This window comes from Poecilia mexicana, unplaced genomic scaffold (assembly GCF_051168715.1).
Source record: "Poecilia mexicana isolate PSO_F unplaced genomic scaffold, ASM5116871v1 scaffold_7, whole genome shotgun sequence".
In the NCBI taxonomy this organism is placed as follows: Eukaryota; Metazoa; Chordata; class Actinopteri; order Cyprinodontiformes; family Poeciliidae; genus Poecilia; species Poecilia mexicana.
The window spans coordinates 10,432,696-10,449,968 of NW_028263376.1; the positions used below are offsets into that span (position 1 = coordinate 10,432,696).

General features: G+C 40.7%; 1 protein-coding gene across 1 annotated transcript in view; it reads right to left on the reverse strand.

Annotated features, from left to right (window-relative positions):
- Nucleotides 1-17,273, reverse strand: part of LOC106922581 (cadherin, EGF LAG seven-pass G-type receptor 3) — a 36,029-nt gene that overhangs the window by 15,511 nt on the left and 3,245 nt on the right. The window contains exon 2 of the mRNA XM_088007504.1: nt 16,917-17,205. Within this exon, the coding sequence (XP_087863630.1) occupies nt 16,917-17,205 (289 nt within the window). The remainder of the gene's footprint in view (nt 1-16,916; nt 17,206-17,273) is intronic.

Sequence of the window (17,273 nt, forward strand, 5' to 3'; positions counted from 1 at the left end):
AAGTGAGTGCTCGGGGAAAATGCATCAGAAAGGGTCAGAATAGCAGATTAGATGTATTCTAATCCTGAAAAACGTGTAGCTGGATTATTATATACTACCTTTCAGAAGTTTAGTCACACTCTTCCGGGGAATAGTTAATGGATTTATTATGGGCTCCTAATGATTTATTTCAACCATTTCTTTTTTAATTTTGTGCAAAGAAACTTTAATATGTTTCATTTTGAAAGACATGAACAAAAACCACAGTAAAGTAAAGTCAGGGCTTGTCTCTTCAAAAACCAGTTCTGACCAGTCATGTAGAAATCCTTAAGGAAAGGCACTGAGGGTTTATGGTAAGGAGAGGAAAGACAGGCTTTTTAAAAAGTTCTTAATTCAAGCAGTGATAAACCAGGTTGGTCGTTTCTCCACACCAAACAGTTAACATTTATTGTACTAATTGGGGGGAAATGAAGGTAAAGCTATTTACAAGAGTTCACCTGCTGGTTTTGCCATGTGGAGGAAGCACTAATTGGAGAAAAGAAGAGCCCACTTGGTTAATATGTGTTCCTGTTATCGAACAGAAGGGTGACAGAAAAATTTGGTGAAAGATGTATCCAGTCACAATGTCTTATGGGGAAACATGACTAGCATCATCAATTCATCCTGACCAGATTTTGCCCAAACTATCTCAACTCGCTTCTTTCAATGTGGAACAGCAGCTCTGCACAGATGATGGAGCATCTCGACATACCTCTTCTGCTGTATTCATGATCCCTTTTCTTCGGTCGTGACTCAGAAAAGATAAAAGGTCAGTCAGAGTGAAGACAGACCAGAAAATCTGGAGTTTGATGTTTTCAACAAGAAAGACCTTCTCAGTGCCTGCAATACTGCAAACGTTGCACCAACCTGTCCATCCTTCTCCAAAACCACCCACTTGAAAAAACACACAAAGACACATGAAGCCCTCCGCCTGACGTAGAGACCGACCCCCCAACCCAACAAGAGCAGGTTGAGGACCATTGGCTCAGACCTAACAAAGCTGACTCTCACTCTGTGCGCCGCTCCACTGCGAGGCGAAGGTCGCGGCTCGACGGCGCCAAGAGATCGACATCATCTGCAAAAAGCAAGGATGATCCCCAAATTACACCTTCCTCTCAAATGACTATGCCATGAGATCCTGTTATTGAACACGTTACTCTGGCCACATGGGCGTGGATGTTGAATATTATGCGGTTCATAAGCTTCTAAAGACCCGGGAAATTGATCATGTCTTTTGATCATAGAAATTCAGATATGCAATCAGCTAATCAGTCTCTCTGCTGCTCTGTGGATCATCAAATACTGCGTGGTTCTTGAAAACCTTCTGATGAGTTAAAGGAGGTTTTCCAACATGGGAGTTTTTATAATTATTTAACATGCATGGCAGTGGTTTATCAGACTGCTAAAAAATTTCCATTCCTCCTTGATTAGAGAATGGATGAAGCTATGCTAATTTCTAGCCGCGGTTGCATCAGGCTAATATTTTCCATTCCTTGTAAAAGAAGTCAAAATTACATTTGAAAGTTTCCTCCTTAAAGCCATTAGATATTCTGAGGCTGTTTGAAACTGAAGCTGCGTCTCTGCAGGATAAAAAGAGAAAGAAACATTTTCCTGTTGACTCAGTTCTGTTTCTTTGGAACTGGGTGGCAAAACAAAAACAGCATGAACAAATCTGCAGACGGGAATAAACACAAATTTGGCTGCGAGTCAAGAAAGTGCTAGTCTGGGGTGCTTTAGTAAGTTTGAACCCCTCTTGGTCCCACACACACACATGCAGACAAACAGAAGCACTGCAGAAATAGATACATAGGGAAGCACATTGACTTTCTCTTTTCACCTTTCCTTGAGCGCATTTGGACACACACACTGTCTGACATTTAGCAGCTGCACACAAAGAACACCCACACACACTGCCCCCTCGCATCGGCAGAGCAGACGGGTTTGAAAGTAGCCTAAAGACAGATGGCTCCTTGAGGACCCACTTTAGAACCTGCTGACGGGCCCAAAATACACACAGACAGTGAGATACCAGACAAAACGAAACCAAATTGCTAACACATCAATAATTAACACAATGCAGATATATTTTATATCCAAAACGGACATAAACACTTTATTTCCCTCTCTTTCTACCTCATACACACACACACACATCAACACATACATGGATCATTGCCCCTGCCCTCCAGGCTGTCGGGTTTGATCATGTAACTGTCTCTGCTGGCACTTTGTTTTTGCTGCTTTTAGATGCCAGAGAAGCCGCTGGCAGCGACCTCACATCTTTACAGGGACACACACACACACACACACACACACACACACACACACACACACACACACACACACACACACACACACACAGCTGTGAGTCAATAAAAGTCCTCACCTTTCCCCGTGATCAATTAGATGTAAATTTGACACGACACACGCAAGACACGGCCACTTCCAGACCGCCATCCCACAGGCAGCGGAAAAACACACATTCAGGGAAACGCATAAAGATTCTGCAGGGCGAGTCAAAGAAACACACCGAGAGGAAGGCTGGAAGAGCTCACAAAGTCATGTCTGATTCGCATGTTGATACGGAGTCTGTCTGACACAGGACAAATCGAATGGCACGCTGTTATTTCTAAAGCTTTTGGAGCTTTTACAAGTACATTCAGCTGCTTTGTGGCATTTCTCTCCGATCTGATCTCAGCAGTCAGCAAGTATTCTCTGGACTCTTGATCATTTCCTGTTGATTTGAACCATGATTTCTTCTCGCAAATGTCTTCACAACCATTTCACTTTTCAAGAAATCCAGACTATTGACGGGCCAACTGTTAGCGGTGCGTTCACAAACCTCGCCTTTTTTTGAAAGAGTGTCGAGAGAGAGACAGACAGAGAGAAACAGAGAGACAGAGAAATGTGAAAAACTTTATCAGGGTGTGAATATTTGGCAGTATAAAGCATCAAATCCTTGTAAAAACAATATAATAAACCCGCTGCATTTGTTAGCACCCATCTGATCTCATCAATTAATAAGTGGTCTCTGTTTCTCGAAGGCCCTCGCCGTTTTATCCGAGCCACGTTTTCTTCCACATATCACTCTCTCGCAGTTTGTCCACTCTGCTTTTAATCACCCCGTTTCTCCGCCTCACTTAATTTGCCATGGGCCCGTATCTTCCCGAATTTGGCTGACAAGCACTCTCTCTTTCACACCGCGGCTGCGTCAACCTCCACCCCCAGGGGGGATGCGAACGCTCTCACCCATACAGAGAGACACTCAGACACAATCTCAGCTCAGCTTACAACGACCCGGCGACGATTCAGAATGATCACATCTGTCAGGCCGTGTTTTGCCTTCCCTCGTACCGTCGGTCATCGCAGGTTAACTCTACACTCGCCTGTGAGTGCACACAACAGGGAAGCAATGATACTGGAGAAAATAAAAAATAAGTAAATAGACTGGGAGAACCACCACTCCATATTCCTGCCTTTGTTTGCAGCAACCACTCATCCGTAGAGACCCTCTCATTAATATTAAAATAAATAAATACGCATTAATACTCATGAATTATGCGTGAGGTGAGACCTTAACACAGACAACTGCAAACGCATCCCCACACACACACACACACACACACACACACGCGCAGACATACACTGTTTATTATGCACACAGAGTTGAGCTCAAGTTGACAGACAGAAAATAAATTGGCTAAAGGAAGACAGTCAAAAAGGCAAAAAATAAAACATATGTGCATGCAGATGCACAACATCAAAAAGAGAACAAAAATCCGCATCCGGAGGAATGTATACCTTGTAATTATAGTTAGAAAACCAGCAGACACAGTTTCTCAGACTGAATCAAAGATGGGTTTATTTCTTGTCTCGTAAAGGCGTGAACTCCGTCGAGGCTCCCACTGATCATCAGCAGCGCGACACACACAACGTTAGAGTAGGGAAATGCTGTGCGGTTCCTCATGCAGATGGACACAAAGGTCAAGCGATTACTAAACAGTGGGAGTCCTATTGCAAGAAAGCACTTAGAAATTCATGCAACAAAAAAAAAAAGCACACATAAGCTGCATGCACAGATGGTTTTTAATGAGCATACCATAATGGAAGCGAGCACGCCCACACAGCCACACAGGCGAGGTGGCATTTAATAGAAACATGCAGCCGAACAAAGAAGAGCATATAGAGTGAGACGCGACACGCAGACAAGCCCTACTGAAGGCAAACGGGGAAAATTACAGCAACATGTCAGGTGGGATCATTAAACTTTTTACTCCACTTCACTGCCACTAATAACTGCTTTGGCAGTCCCAGGTTTTAACAAACATAAAGCAGTTTGACAGCTCCACTGACTGTAATTGGGTCGCTTAAAATGTTCAGCAGCACAAAGAAGAAGAGAGAAGACTAATGTGTGTGTGTGTGTGTGTGTGTGTGCGTGTGCGTGTTTGTGTGTGCGTGCGTGCGTGTGTGTGTGTTTAGATATAGATAAACGTTACATTATACCGGGTGTGAGCAGGTTTATGGAAAAGGCCTCAGATCGTTTTGATGGTTTTAAATCATTTGATGCGACTCTTTTGACTGTTTGCTATGGGAACAAAGAGTGATACAGCACTCTCCCGTCCACAAGCTGTTATTGGACACTGCTGGTCAGCTGGCTGAAAAAGACAGCTACTATCGTCTTTCCTCGCTTTCAAGCAGATCAATGTGGCTGTTTGGAAAAAAATATTCAAGCTGTGAAAAACACAAGCAGTTGTGATGTGCAAGCTAAAGGAGTACAGCTCATTGTTAAACCTGTCAATGTGTCATATTGTTTTTGTGGTAAAATGAATACATTTTTGTTTTAAGCTGACACAGAGTACACAAAGCATATTTTTATAATGATACAAGGAAATTGTTTTGTTTTTTTAACATTATATTAATTTACACAGATGTTTAGCACCAAAGTATAGCAAGATTTTAAGAAGTTATGGTTTATTTATTTATTTTTTTAATGTTATGGTTTAAAGTCTGCTGGAGTGATTGGTGAACCAGTGAGTAATGCTCTTCTATAATAAAAATGTTTTTTAGAACCATAATCAAAGCTATTTTGTGCTTTTGACTCCAAAATCCTTTACTGGAACCAAAACGCTTTTCTACATACAAAAAAAATACATATATAAAAACATAAACAGTTTCACCAAAGCTAAATTACCAGCAGTTACCCTGATTTAAACAACGGTTAATAAATTAAGAGTGCGAAGCAGCTGAGTGCAGGCTAGCTACCTTTGCAGGTAGCCTCAAACTAACCAGCTACATCAATGTGTTCAGCATGAGAATCTCATTCCAGCTCATGCCTGGAGTTAATATTTCCATGTATCCGGTCTACGTTTTCACTGCACAATCCAGCTTGTGCGATTCTCACACCTTGTCCAGAATTCAAGAAACATATCAAGACCTCAGATTAGTTTTCTGCTCCCAGTTTGGATTTATTACTTCATTAATCCACTGTTATGTTCTCGTGTTCCCTCCCTGCATCCTCATGTTTCTTCCTTGCTTACGTCTTTCTACAATTCCCTCCGTTCCTGCTCTCTCTTTCTCTTTCTCTCCGTCTCTCTCCAAATCTCACCCTTTCTTTTTTTCCCTTTTCTTCCTCTGCGCCTGCCTTAATGCATTCACACCGCCCCTTCATTCACGCAGATGTTTTATTCATCAAAGCGGGTATTCTTCAACCACCCCCCCGGCATCTTGCTTCGCTCCGCCCCATCGCCCTCTTCCTCCTCCTCCTCCTCTTCTTCCTCCAGCCCAACACATGGTGCGTCCCCAGAGGCCAGCACGCTCCCACTTGCTTCCCCCTACTCCTTCCTAATGCACTTGCTCTTCCTTACTTGTGGGTCTTTACGAAGCTTAGACCACATGTAGTGTTTTAGCTACTCATTTAAAACAAAGTTTTAAGTTATGCAAAGATTCACATTTTTCAGGGTGGGACAAAACCTTCTCAACCGATGCGCCGCGAGCAAGCGGAAAAAACTTGCAAAAAAAAAAAAAAAAAAACGTACGCCGTACAAAACTGGAACAAATGTTTCGGCTAGAAGTAAAACACAGGCGCCGTTTGAAGAGGCTGTGACTTTGATGTATAAAATCAATAACCATAAACACAGTCTGCTGCGCCCTTTCGACGGGAATCAGAGCCGAGAGGCATAAATAGAGATGATGTCATGAAACGACACTGGCCAGCCGACAGCCTGCGGACTGATCATCTCAGGGATGTGTCATCCAGAGGAAAGCTGCTGTCAAACAGCCTGGCAGTGTACTTTATTATTTATTAGTGTGGCAGTGATCTCACCACTGCGGCGGGTCTTTGTGCGGTGCCAGTTTATTCCTTTCAAATCTCGGGGCTTTTTTTTTGTAAAATCTGAAGGTCTTCTTGAGAACGACTCGTCAGACTTGAAGAAACAAAAGCACAGGGGAAGAAGCATGTGGTCTGGGTTAAGTTAACATTATCGTTCAAAATCAATTTCGGTAAAAGCATCATCTGGTAGAACACCTTGCAAAAATAACCATGCGCCCACAACCTGTCCACATTTTTGCCACGAGCAGGCATTTCAAGGTATTTTATGTGATCGAAGAACACAGAGAGCAAATCTGTAAGGTGAAAGGTAAGGGTCACGGGTTGTGCAAAAAAATCTCTGTCCCGCTTCATCAGCACTTTGTAGAAATTCGTTTTATTTCAATTACAGCAACAGGTATTTTCTGGTGTGTCTCAAACAAGCTTTGCACATTCAGAAACTGAACAGAGCCTGCATGCAGGACAACGAGTTTGATCACCGAACCTTCTTGCACATGTTTGCCGATTCGGCTTATTGTGGAAACCTGCAAACGATGGTTTCCTCGATGCTCGTCTGTCAAAAGAAAAAAAAAAAAAAAGCAGGGCTGGGAAATGTTAGAAAAACAAGCAACTGGTATGTTATTGTTTAAATATGACATTCATATTTTGCGATTCTTCTTCTCTTTCTTCATTGTCGTGTCTCTAGGCGTCTTTTCTGTGGCGTGTCAGTAAAAGCAATGGGAGTTCATAACTGGAACATGAATGTATAACATTTAAAGCCCACAAAATATTCTTTGCTAACCCAAGTCATGTTGTGACTTGGGTTAGTAACTTTATTAAGAGGTACCAGTAGAAAAAAAATGCTAAAAGTTTACGTAATTTTTCTCTTAATCTGCATTTTTGCACTACTTTGTGAAGATTTATCACTTAAAAGTCCAAAGAAATACTTTGTCCGTTTTTGGATGTGCCATGACAAAAAAATGTGAAAGGTGAAAGATAGACTGTGCTGTACATATTTGTCCTTTTTATATTGTAATACAAGGAAATTATGTTTTTTTTTATTATTATTATTTTTACATAACATTAATTTATACAGGTGTTTAGCACCAAAGTATAACAAGATTTTTATTTTCTTTTTTTAAAGTCTATTCTTCATCCTTTGGAAAACAGGAACATTGAAGATAACTTACTTTCTACTTTATTGGTACAGGAATGGCAAGGTTATGTGAATTTTCACAGACTCGATAAAGTTTTGATCTGAATTTTTCACTTTTAAAAGAAACCAGAAATGCCCTGGAGGAGCCTGAACCTGCACCTCACAGCTCTCGGCGTTATCTTCCTAAAACAAACCCTGCCTCCTTTTCCTGTCCTCACCAAACTCTTTTAATCATTTATCCCACTTAGTTCAGCAAATTATGCCCACTGCAGTAAGATTTTTTTTTTTTCCATTCAACATGCATATTTTAAATAGTGCCTATTGTGTATTTAGACGCCCCTGTTTCCTCCAACTACTTGAAAAGCGGATCGCTTTGGGAACTGATGGCACTCACTTAATTCTCTGCTGCCGGGTCTCAACGCACGAGAGACACAATCAGTCACTCGGTTAATGACCTCTATAATGAATGTCACTCGCTGAATCCATTCTATACCATTATCTCTTTTGGTCCCTGGCTCTCCTGTCTTTGAACGGTTTTTATCTTCCCAACAACCTGCTGCCCTCATCTTCCTCTCCAGCCGTCGTCTCAAGCTGTTTGTTTCTATTTCCAACTCATCTCCCACTTTAAACGTTTTCTTCAAGCTGCTTTTCTTCTAAATTTTTTTTTCTTCAACCTGTAATCTTAACTCCGATTCTTGAAGCATCAGTCGTTTCCTCAGCGTCCTACGCGTTTTATCTCAGCAGCGATTTCTTTCGGCGTCACTTTCATTGCATTTTCTCCCAGCTGTCAGACTCGATTTACAACTAATTGAGTTTGCATTTGTTTTACTTTCTCTCCTCACTCTTAACTTAAAAAAAGTCAGACTGTTGTGCCCTGCAAGTCTTTAATAGGGTATTTGTACACTGAAAAACAGCACAAATACTCTCTAATAAACAAGGATCAGCTATTCTAGTGTTTAGACCACTGCAGAATTTAAATAACTAGTTATTGTTTCTCAAATGATTTTCTTTAGACTTTTACAACCTTTTGCTCAAATTCACAGAATAAAAAGGACAAACGAAAAAGAATAAATTGAACATGAAAATACATTTCTTAAGAAGAAACTAGGAAATTCTTGCCTCATCAAAATAATTGATGTAAAACATAGATTTTTTTTTTTTTTGCAGTCCTAAGAGAGTTTCAGTGTGCTGCATAATTAGCTCTATAACCTTTACACCTGGCTCTGTGTTTGCACTCATTCCTGCCTCTGGCTACTTTACATTCACATCTCATCCAAACATAATTTCAGAAATACATGATGCAAAATATTAGACGTTTCCAAAATCTGTGCACTATCCTTCCATATTTTTGTGTCTACTCATACTTTATCATTTTTTATGTAATTTTTGACTAGTTGCTGTAATGCCAATAAAGATATAGTTTTTTTTTATTTATTTTTTTTTTTGATGGCCATCTTAGAATTGACAAAAGTGTAAATCAAAGCTGATACTTTTTTTTCCAAACAGGTACTCCTTATACGCCATGTTAACTTTTGTGACGTGTTATTTTAAAGAAACTATAAAACAAAATGTATTCTGTGTCCATCTTTGATTTCCCGTCTCTTGTCATTTCGTCCAGTCTGAGTAAAGATCACAGTCTACCCTTTTTGTCTTCTCCATTTATAAATCCTCCTCTTCCCACGTCGCTTCCTGTCTTGACTTTTAAACCCGGTCCATTGTCGTGATAAAAAGCAGCATTTGCTTATTTCGAGCATTTTTCTTCTCGAGCTTCATCCGGCTCTCTGTGTGGGATCCGTCTCCTCTCCCTATCGGCAGGATTAGATTTCTCAGTCTAACATGCATGTCTACTTTATCACACCCAAAACTAATCTGATCTCTGCCTACCGCATTTCTTCTCCAGCTTGTTCTGTGCTACTAACTCCTATGTTGTGCTTCTACCTCCCCTGGTGTAAAAATACAAATTGCTTCTGCAGAACCAACAGATTTAATTTCTGTCTGTCCTCTCTTCTCGCCGTTCACCAGTTTATCCTTTCACAAACTAATTTAGTGCGGATCCTCGCTTCCGTCTTCCTGACTTACGTCTCCCTTGCATCTCATGAATTTTTTCTTTGTATCGTTCAGCTCTGCGAGGCGTTGCCCCCTGTGTTACAGCGAGTGTAATCGCATATCTGCCCTTTCTGTCGGCTTTTATCTCCACCTGTAAGGTTCACTGTCTGCTGGGAACTTCCTGAAACCACCAACTACTTTCAGAGCTAATAAATGGTGCGCTGCTATGTCAGAGATGCAGAGTATGCATTTTTATTTTAGGTAAAAGCTACTTCTGTTATAAATAAAAACCAAAATATTCTTGTTTTCTGTGTTTTCATAAGTTACCGTAACCTCATATATCACAAGGTATGATAAGATTTTGGCACAGTGAGTCAGTAGGTTCTCTAAAACTATCACTCAAGGCAAAAATCAATAAATCAATTAGATATAGAAAGTTGTCCTAAAAAGCCACCAGAAGGATTTTCCCATCATACAGAACAGTTTATGAAAAGATTGATGGATGGAAAAGTAGCAAGATACATTTTTTTAAATCATTAGATTTTGGAGCCAGATAACTCCTCTAACACCAAAACGAGCTTTTTACAACACGTCTCTAAAATAAAAAAGCGCTATGAGCCATCTGGACCACCAGAGCACAACGCTGACACTCAAAAGAAGCAGTTGTTGTTAACAAGAAAAAACACTTTCTAATGGAAATATAACTCAAATCGATGTTACTTATTGGCAACACAGAAAGTGATGGAGTGAGCACTTTTACTTTCACTATAGATTCTCTATGCAGGAAATGTGTGTGAGTAAAGAGGGAGGACTTCTCATCCAGCCTCTCTATTCAGAATACTTTTTTTTTTTTTTTGCCTCCGGTGAATATGAAGCAATTGTAAAGTTGGCTTCCAGGGCTGAAGGACAGGAACATAACGCAGTTCATGCCAAATTGAAAACAAAAAGCTCCAGTGTGGGTGTTATTAGGGAAATATACTCTGTTTTAGTGAAGCTTGGGCTTTTTGGGCTTCTTTTTTTGTAAAACATATTGGCTGATCTCAGCAGATAACGCCATTATAAATTAAATCAAAACAGTTTTCAACAAATGGTCCTCCTACACATTTACCCGCTATAATTAATGGCAGCCACCAATTGTTATCTGACGATGGTGTTTGATTGCAGCTGCTTTTTGAATTTTACGTCAGAACTTTAGCTTCCCTTGTGTAGGATGAGCTTGAAGTGGATTTTTTGGGGCTTACGGCAAGGTGTAAAAATGTAAAAGCTGACAGTCAAATTATTACAAGGTTTAGGTGCTACAAGTTTATAAAACTGAGATTTTCAGCTGCTTCCCTTCACTGCTGCTCTTACACGGTACTTATAAGAAGTTATGGGCGCTGGAAAACATCTTGCATATCAGAGCAGATACGCCGAGCAGAACCTGAACAGACGATGTGTCTGCCTGATAGCAGCCAGAACTTTGGTTTTATTCAGTCATAGTTTATCACAAGGAGTTTATTCTCCACTTTTGGGAGTTACTGTACATACAATCTGGACTCCCAACAAAGAGCTTTCATATTTATCTGAATCTAACATTTTTGTAATTCAAACCAAGCTTATGCTCCAACACCAAACTCTAAACCTGTATCAACATCAACAATAGCCCTTACGTTTAATACCTTTACATTTGACAAGCACATTTTGATTGTACAGGAAGCGTATCTGATGATGGTCATGAATGTATTTGACTAAGTGGAAGGTTAGAAACCAACTTTTCGATCAGTTTTGCTCTTTGGCCAGCAGACATCCTCTGAGGTTTGGACTCACTAATATAAAACACCACAGCAGCTGTTTCATTCCCAGTTTAGATTAATTATTTAAGAAGGCAGATGTCAGGTCACGAGAAATTTGCAGGCGCTTAAGAGCTGATTTTTTTTTCAGTCAGTGAGTGTATTTCTCTTCTGTTTCCTTATAACATCAGACTTTTCTGTAAACTCAGTTGAGCCCATTTTGACCTAGTTTGGCATAACGTAGAACATGACATTGTCAAATTTTATTGTTATTTTTTATATTTAAAACCAAAATGAAATTTATTTCAAAAACATGTTTCCATGCAGATATGTTACTCCGGTGATGTTACATAAGATGCTGATGCTCCAACAAAGCCGCTGCCAGAAAACGTTGAGTTGCTCAGACGAGCTGAAGTAGAATGAGTTTAGGGTGCCTGCACTGCCACTGTTTTGGTAAATCACATAACACAGAATTTAGTCATTTTATCAGTGAGGACACTAAACCTTAACCAATCAGATGGAACGTAAACAGGAAATGAAACGGATTTGCCACTATTGACAGGTTTGAAGACAATCCTCATTCTCACCGTTTGCCTCTGAATCCTCATTAAAGGCTCAGGTTAACCCATTTGTAAATCAAATGTGACTTGTTCCAGAATGTCAAAATCTATCAAAAATCACTCATCCTGTACTGTTTCTACTAATCCCCGATGAACAGCTTAAGGCGTGTGTCTCAGAAAAGTAAAACCTTGCGTTATGTGAAATCCCACATTGGAAATCGATATTTTATTACCCATTTGGGTTTTTGTTGCCTTCAAAGAAATGGTGGCATCTTTAAGCTTGGCACAAATAGATGAAGAAACTGTTAATGATTAAGTGAGTTTTCCCACAATGTGGGTTTATTATTTAATTCCTTGCTCACCTCTGGGGATCCAACTGGGGATATTTGAGAGAGTAAATTAGAATAAACCATCTACATGTCTCTTTTAAAGAGTTAAATTCTGGCTAAGCTAAGGCTGAATGTGTTTTGTTGTCACCCTGATTATTTTTTGTCTGACTTTTGCATTTTGTGCTTTGTGTTTCTGAGTTATTTTTGTGTGAAAGTTGATTATTATTCTACATTTCTAATCTCCTCAGTTCCTTAGGCTTGTTCCCTGCTGTTTCCAGTCCCTTGGTCTCTGCATTTGGGTCCTCATCAAATTTGAAACGTCACCACCACATCTTGTTTTCCCACAAGATGAGAAAACAATGTTTTAGATTTCTTTGAAGTTAGGTTTAGGTGCAGCCTGCGCTACACTAATCTCTTTTCAGAGCTAGTGTGCTGCAAAGGGACACCAGCGCAGTTGTTCACGCATCAAACCTGACTCAGATCTGATGCCGACTTCTGTTTCTGACTGAAAAAATAAAAATAAAGATACGACTCCCTCTGTTTGAAAACCAAGGTTTCCAAGTGTTGATGAAAACCCCGGGCAAGCTCAGCTCCTGCCTGTGAGAGTGATCCATAGAGTTTCAGGGAAAAACCGAATCAAAGCCACAAAGAAAGGATAAGGGGGGGAAGGGGTAACGGCGGGGCCGGACGGAAAACCGAAAGAAACACAGAGCAAACAAGGTTAGTAGATGTCTGGAGATTTATAGGAGTTGCAGAATCAATTCGTCCCTGACTATTCCTCGTCATCCCTCTTTCTTTTTCCTTCAGTTTGCCCCGGGGCGGTGAGGAGACGCTACAACTCCCGACACCTACGCAGGAAGAGCTCAGCAACAACAGACCGGGCTGATTTCCCTTGTTCTCGCTCACCTCTCTTCATCCATTTCCCCCGGAAGCTTCACCTCTTTATTATTCTCACTCAGTTCATCCGTCTCCCTCCATCCACAACTAAAACCGTTGTCATACTCCACCCTCTCCTTTCAAGCCGACTCCATTATTTCTCCATTTTTCTTGTTAAGTTATTGCAAAAACATTTTTCTTCTCCTTTTTAATATTTATCACTTTATTTTGCAATTATTTCTATCCCCTCTGTCTTCATTTATTAGACTTAAATCTTTTTTTTTAATAATTAACAAATCATAGTTTAGGATTTGGGAAACATCAAAAAGTTAAAAGGTTTTTTACTCACAGTAGGAAGTGACATGTTATGCCATAAATTCAACATCATGTCACTTCCTTCTCCAATAAACTACAGTGGGGGGAAAAAAAATTTGACCTTTGTGTTGTTGTGTTTCAATGCAAAGAATAGACATAATTGCGAAACGTGAATTGTATTGCTAGTTGCATTTAGCTTGGTTTCAGAGCATTAACTCGTTCTCGTCAATCCCAGCTCCAAGCTCCAACTTCCATCAAATTATTTTCATTCACTGTCATAAAATCTACCACTTTAAAACATTCCCACATCTCTTCATGATTCATCGTTTTTAAGTCGCTGCCCGTCTCATTTTCTTATTTTAACTGAACTCACATCACCGGTCCAGAGGAGCTCCGGTCTGGAAATCTGAATCATTTCTGGTAATGTTTTGGTGGGATCCGCCCACACACAGACCAAACTTTTTACCGCATTTCTTACCCGGTAAATAACTTTTCTCTCCTAAATCCGATTATCTGAAATGATCTCCACCGCTTTCCTATTTCTCCCTAATAAAGATTTTATTACTTCTTCTCCCTCATGTTCCCGTCAGCTCTACTTCTCAGATTTCTCTCCTTCCTATAAGCTTTCCTGGGCTCCTTCATCTCTCTTTCACTTTGTCATGACACTTCTCTTTCTGCTCTCCTCATTTCTTATCTCTCTGCTCATCTCATCTCATCCCCTCCCTCCGTCTCGGTGGGAGGCTGGAAAACGCTCCGTCTCGCTCATGAAAGAGAAGTGCCGCATCCTTCTTCCAGCTCTCTTTTGACTCGAAATAAAAAGAAATGTAAAATATCCCCCAGACTCACATATAGTTGCACACAACCTAGCCTCCATACTCTTTTATATCAAGTCAATGGCTGAGGCAATATAAAGGGACAGAGAAGAGGGATGATGTCTTGAAAAGAGTTTGGTGTATTGGGCAAGGTGAGAAAAGATGCAGCAGCTTTTGTGTCTGGGTTATAGCAGGCGAGAAGATGACAAATTAAAAAATAGCAACTGCCTCTGTGTGTGTGTGTGCGTGTGTGTGTGTGTGTGTGTGTGTGTGTGTGTGTGTGTGTGTGTGTGTGTGTGTGTGTGTGTGTGTGTGTGTGTGTGTGTCTGCATGTGAATGCCTGTGTGTTACAGACAAAGTAACAGGTAGTTCGGGAGGAGGAATGTGTGTGTGTGTGTGTGTTTTCATGTTGTTCGGCTCAACATGACAAAAGAGAGAAAACGGAGTGGATCAAAAAGGAAGTCAGTGTGGGACAAGAACAAAGAATCCCTGACAGTTTGCGTTACTTTACCAGAGCACACTTAAAGACGTAAAACAAAAACAGAGGGATGCATTCGCTGCTCCTTATTTTCATCGCGTCTTCAGCTTCTACATCAATAATGTGGAAGCAAACATTGGTTTGTTTCTACCTCTAATGTCTATGTGTTTTTTTATTTTTTATTTTTTATTAAATCAAGTAATAATTCAAATGCCTTCAAGTTTTCAAACATTTATGTCAGGGTTAGCATATTGAAAAAGAATATATAAAAAATGCATCTTGGGTTTTGGGTTAAAAAAAAAAACAGTTAAAAGAATTAAAGAAAGAAATTATAAAATTAATTGCTAAAGTGTGATTGTGAATTTTTTTTTCATTCACATAGAACTAAACATGGTGCTGAAACACTCACAAACAACCAACATGATGTTTGAGCTAAATGTACTTCAGCTCGTTGCAAAGATGCAACAAAGTTTTTGTTGTCATGAAAAAGATCCTGTTAACATTCTTGGAGTGCAAAACAGACCCTCACCCGTGGGTGCTACTGCCGCCCCTGTGCTTCACAGTTGAGCTGAGTGTTTGACTCTCTGCAAATATGTTAAGCTTTAAAGCAGAGTTTTCCCAAACTGTGGGGCGCGGCCACTGGGGGGGCGCCGTGCCATTGCAGGGGGGGCGCAGGAAGCCCTCTGGATGAAAAAAACAAAAAACATGAACACTGTATGCACTGGGTTTTTACCTTAGAATGGCCAACTCTCTGTTATTCCTATATCAATTTGATACAGTAGAGGCTTCCACACTTCCCATATTTGTGTCCTCTGTCACTTTTATCAGCAGTTAAAACTGTTTAATCCGTTGTTAACATGTTGTAACCTGTTTTTCCGAGCCGCCTTTAAACGCAACATGAGCGTTACGACGCTTGCGCTGGGTTTACACCTGGGAAGGAGACCTGCTGCTGCTGTGCGGAGCTACGTAGGTTTGTGTTAGAATCACGGCAGCAAACCAGCAAAACGCAAAGAACTTTTCACAGTTTTTCCCTCCAAACTAACCGACTGAGTTGAGTAAAGCTGCTGGATGCAGGTAATGTTAGCTAAAAGATGACTAGCTAATATCAATACAGAACCTTAAGCTTAACAAGTAGCCTGTAGGCTACTGGTGTTGTCTATTTTCAGCTACGATTCATTTTGCTCCCAAAAAAGTTGATTTCCCCCCTTGTTCGTCTGGAGCCGGGGCAGAGTATAACAGGGAGTCTCCAAGAATCCACCCCCCACTCCCTTCGCTCACACACATCGTTCAACCAGACAGCTATTTGTAAGCCATAGGGGTGGGGGTACAGCAATAGTTTGGAAACCACTGGGGGGGCCCAGGAGAAAAAGTTTGGGAACCACTGCTTTAACATATTCATTATTTAAACTTTGGCTTCCTTCTTAGTTTCTGCTTTCTTAGTCCATATTGATCATGCCTTTCATCTGAGCGATACAGTTTGGATAAAAAATGTGAACAGAACTTTGTGCTTCAACAGAACAATAAATCCAATTTGCAATTTAATTGGAAGATATTTTCCCTGAAAAGTCTGCTTTGTTCCGAGACACCAACCTATTCAATGAAGCTCTACCTCTTCTGACAAGAAGACTGGTCAAAAATGCAGCTGAAATGGTGCTAGGGACAATAAGACTGTTTGTATTGTTTATGGGATTAGGTGTAGTTGAAAATCAGGCCACGCTCAATACATAAATAATTAAAATGAATCACTAAAAGGCCAAAATTATATTATGACATTCATACACACGATGGTCTGAACAAAAAGTTCACTGGAACTAAACATGCTAAATATGACCAGTTATTAATCATCCCCTCACAAATGTGCCAATTAGTATGTTCAAAAGTCTAATGGTTCTGGTTACAATGACCTTCAATGTTTACATGCATTGAGCCTTGATTTTCACTACTGCTGCTGCTGCAACCCAATGAAGGTCCAGTTTATAGCCAAGTTCACACATCCTTTATAGAGTCGGATGTTTCATTGTAGCAACCAGTTAATATAAACTGTGTAGGTTGGGAAGTGCATAGAAAATCGGAGGCAGTAAAGCATGTTCTGCCAACCGAAACAATCAGAACCAACACATGGATATTATAAAGGTTCAATACCAGAAGAGAAATCTGAAATCGCTCACATTTCAGAGTTTTCTATACCACAGATCAAGCTGTGCCTGCATCTCTTTCTTTGCCCTCATCCATGACTCTCTCCATCCCACTCACCGGTGTAGTCTTCACGGCAGATGCAGGTGTAGCCTCCTTCTCTGCGGGCACACACTCCTCCGTTCAGGCAGGGGTTGGAGTAGCACAGGTTGATCTCCGTCTCGCAGTAATCGCCCGTGAAGCCCACCGGGCACCGGCACCGCAAGCCGGCGATGGGATGGATCGGGCGGAACAAGATGGAAGACGACGAGATGAAGGGCGCCGAGCTATTGAAGCGCAGCACTGAGATGCATTTCATGTAGTTCTGGCAGGGCTCTCGCAAACACACGTTGTCATCGAATGGGAGAACCTTGAACAATGGAAGAGGAGAGAGGAAAGAGAAAGGTACAGACCATCATTGCTTAGTATGCAAGTTGC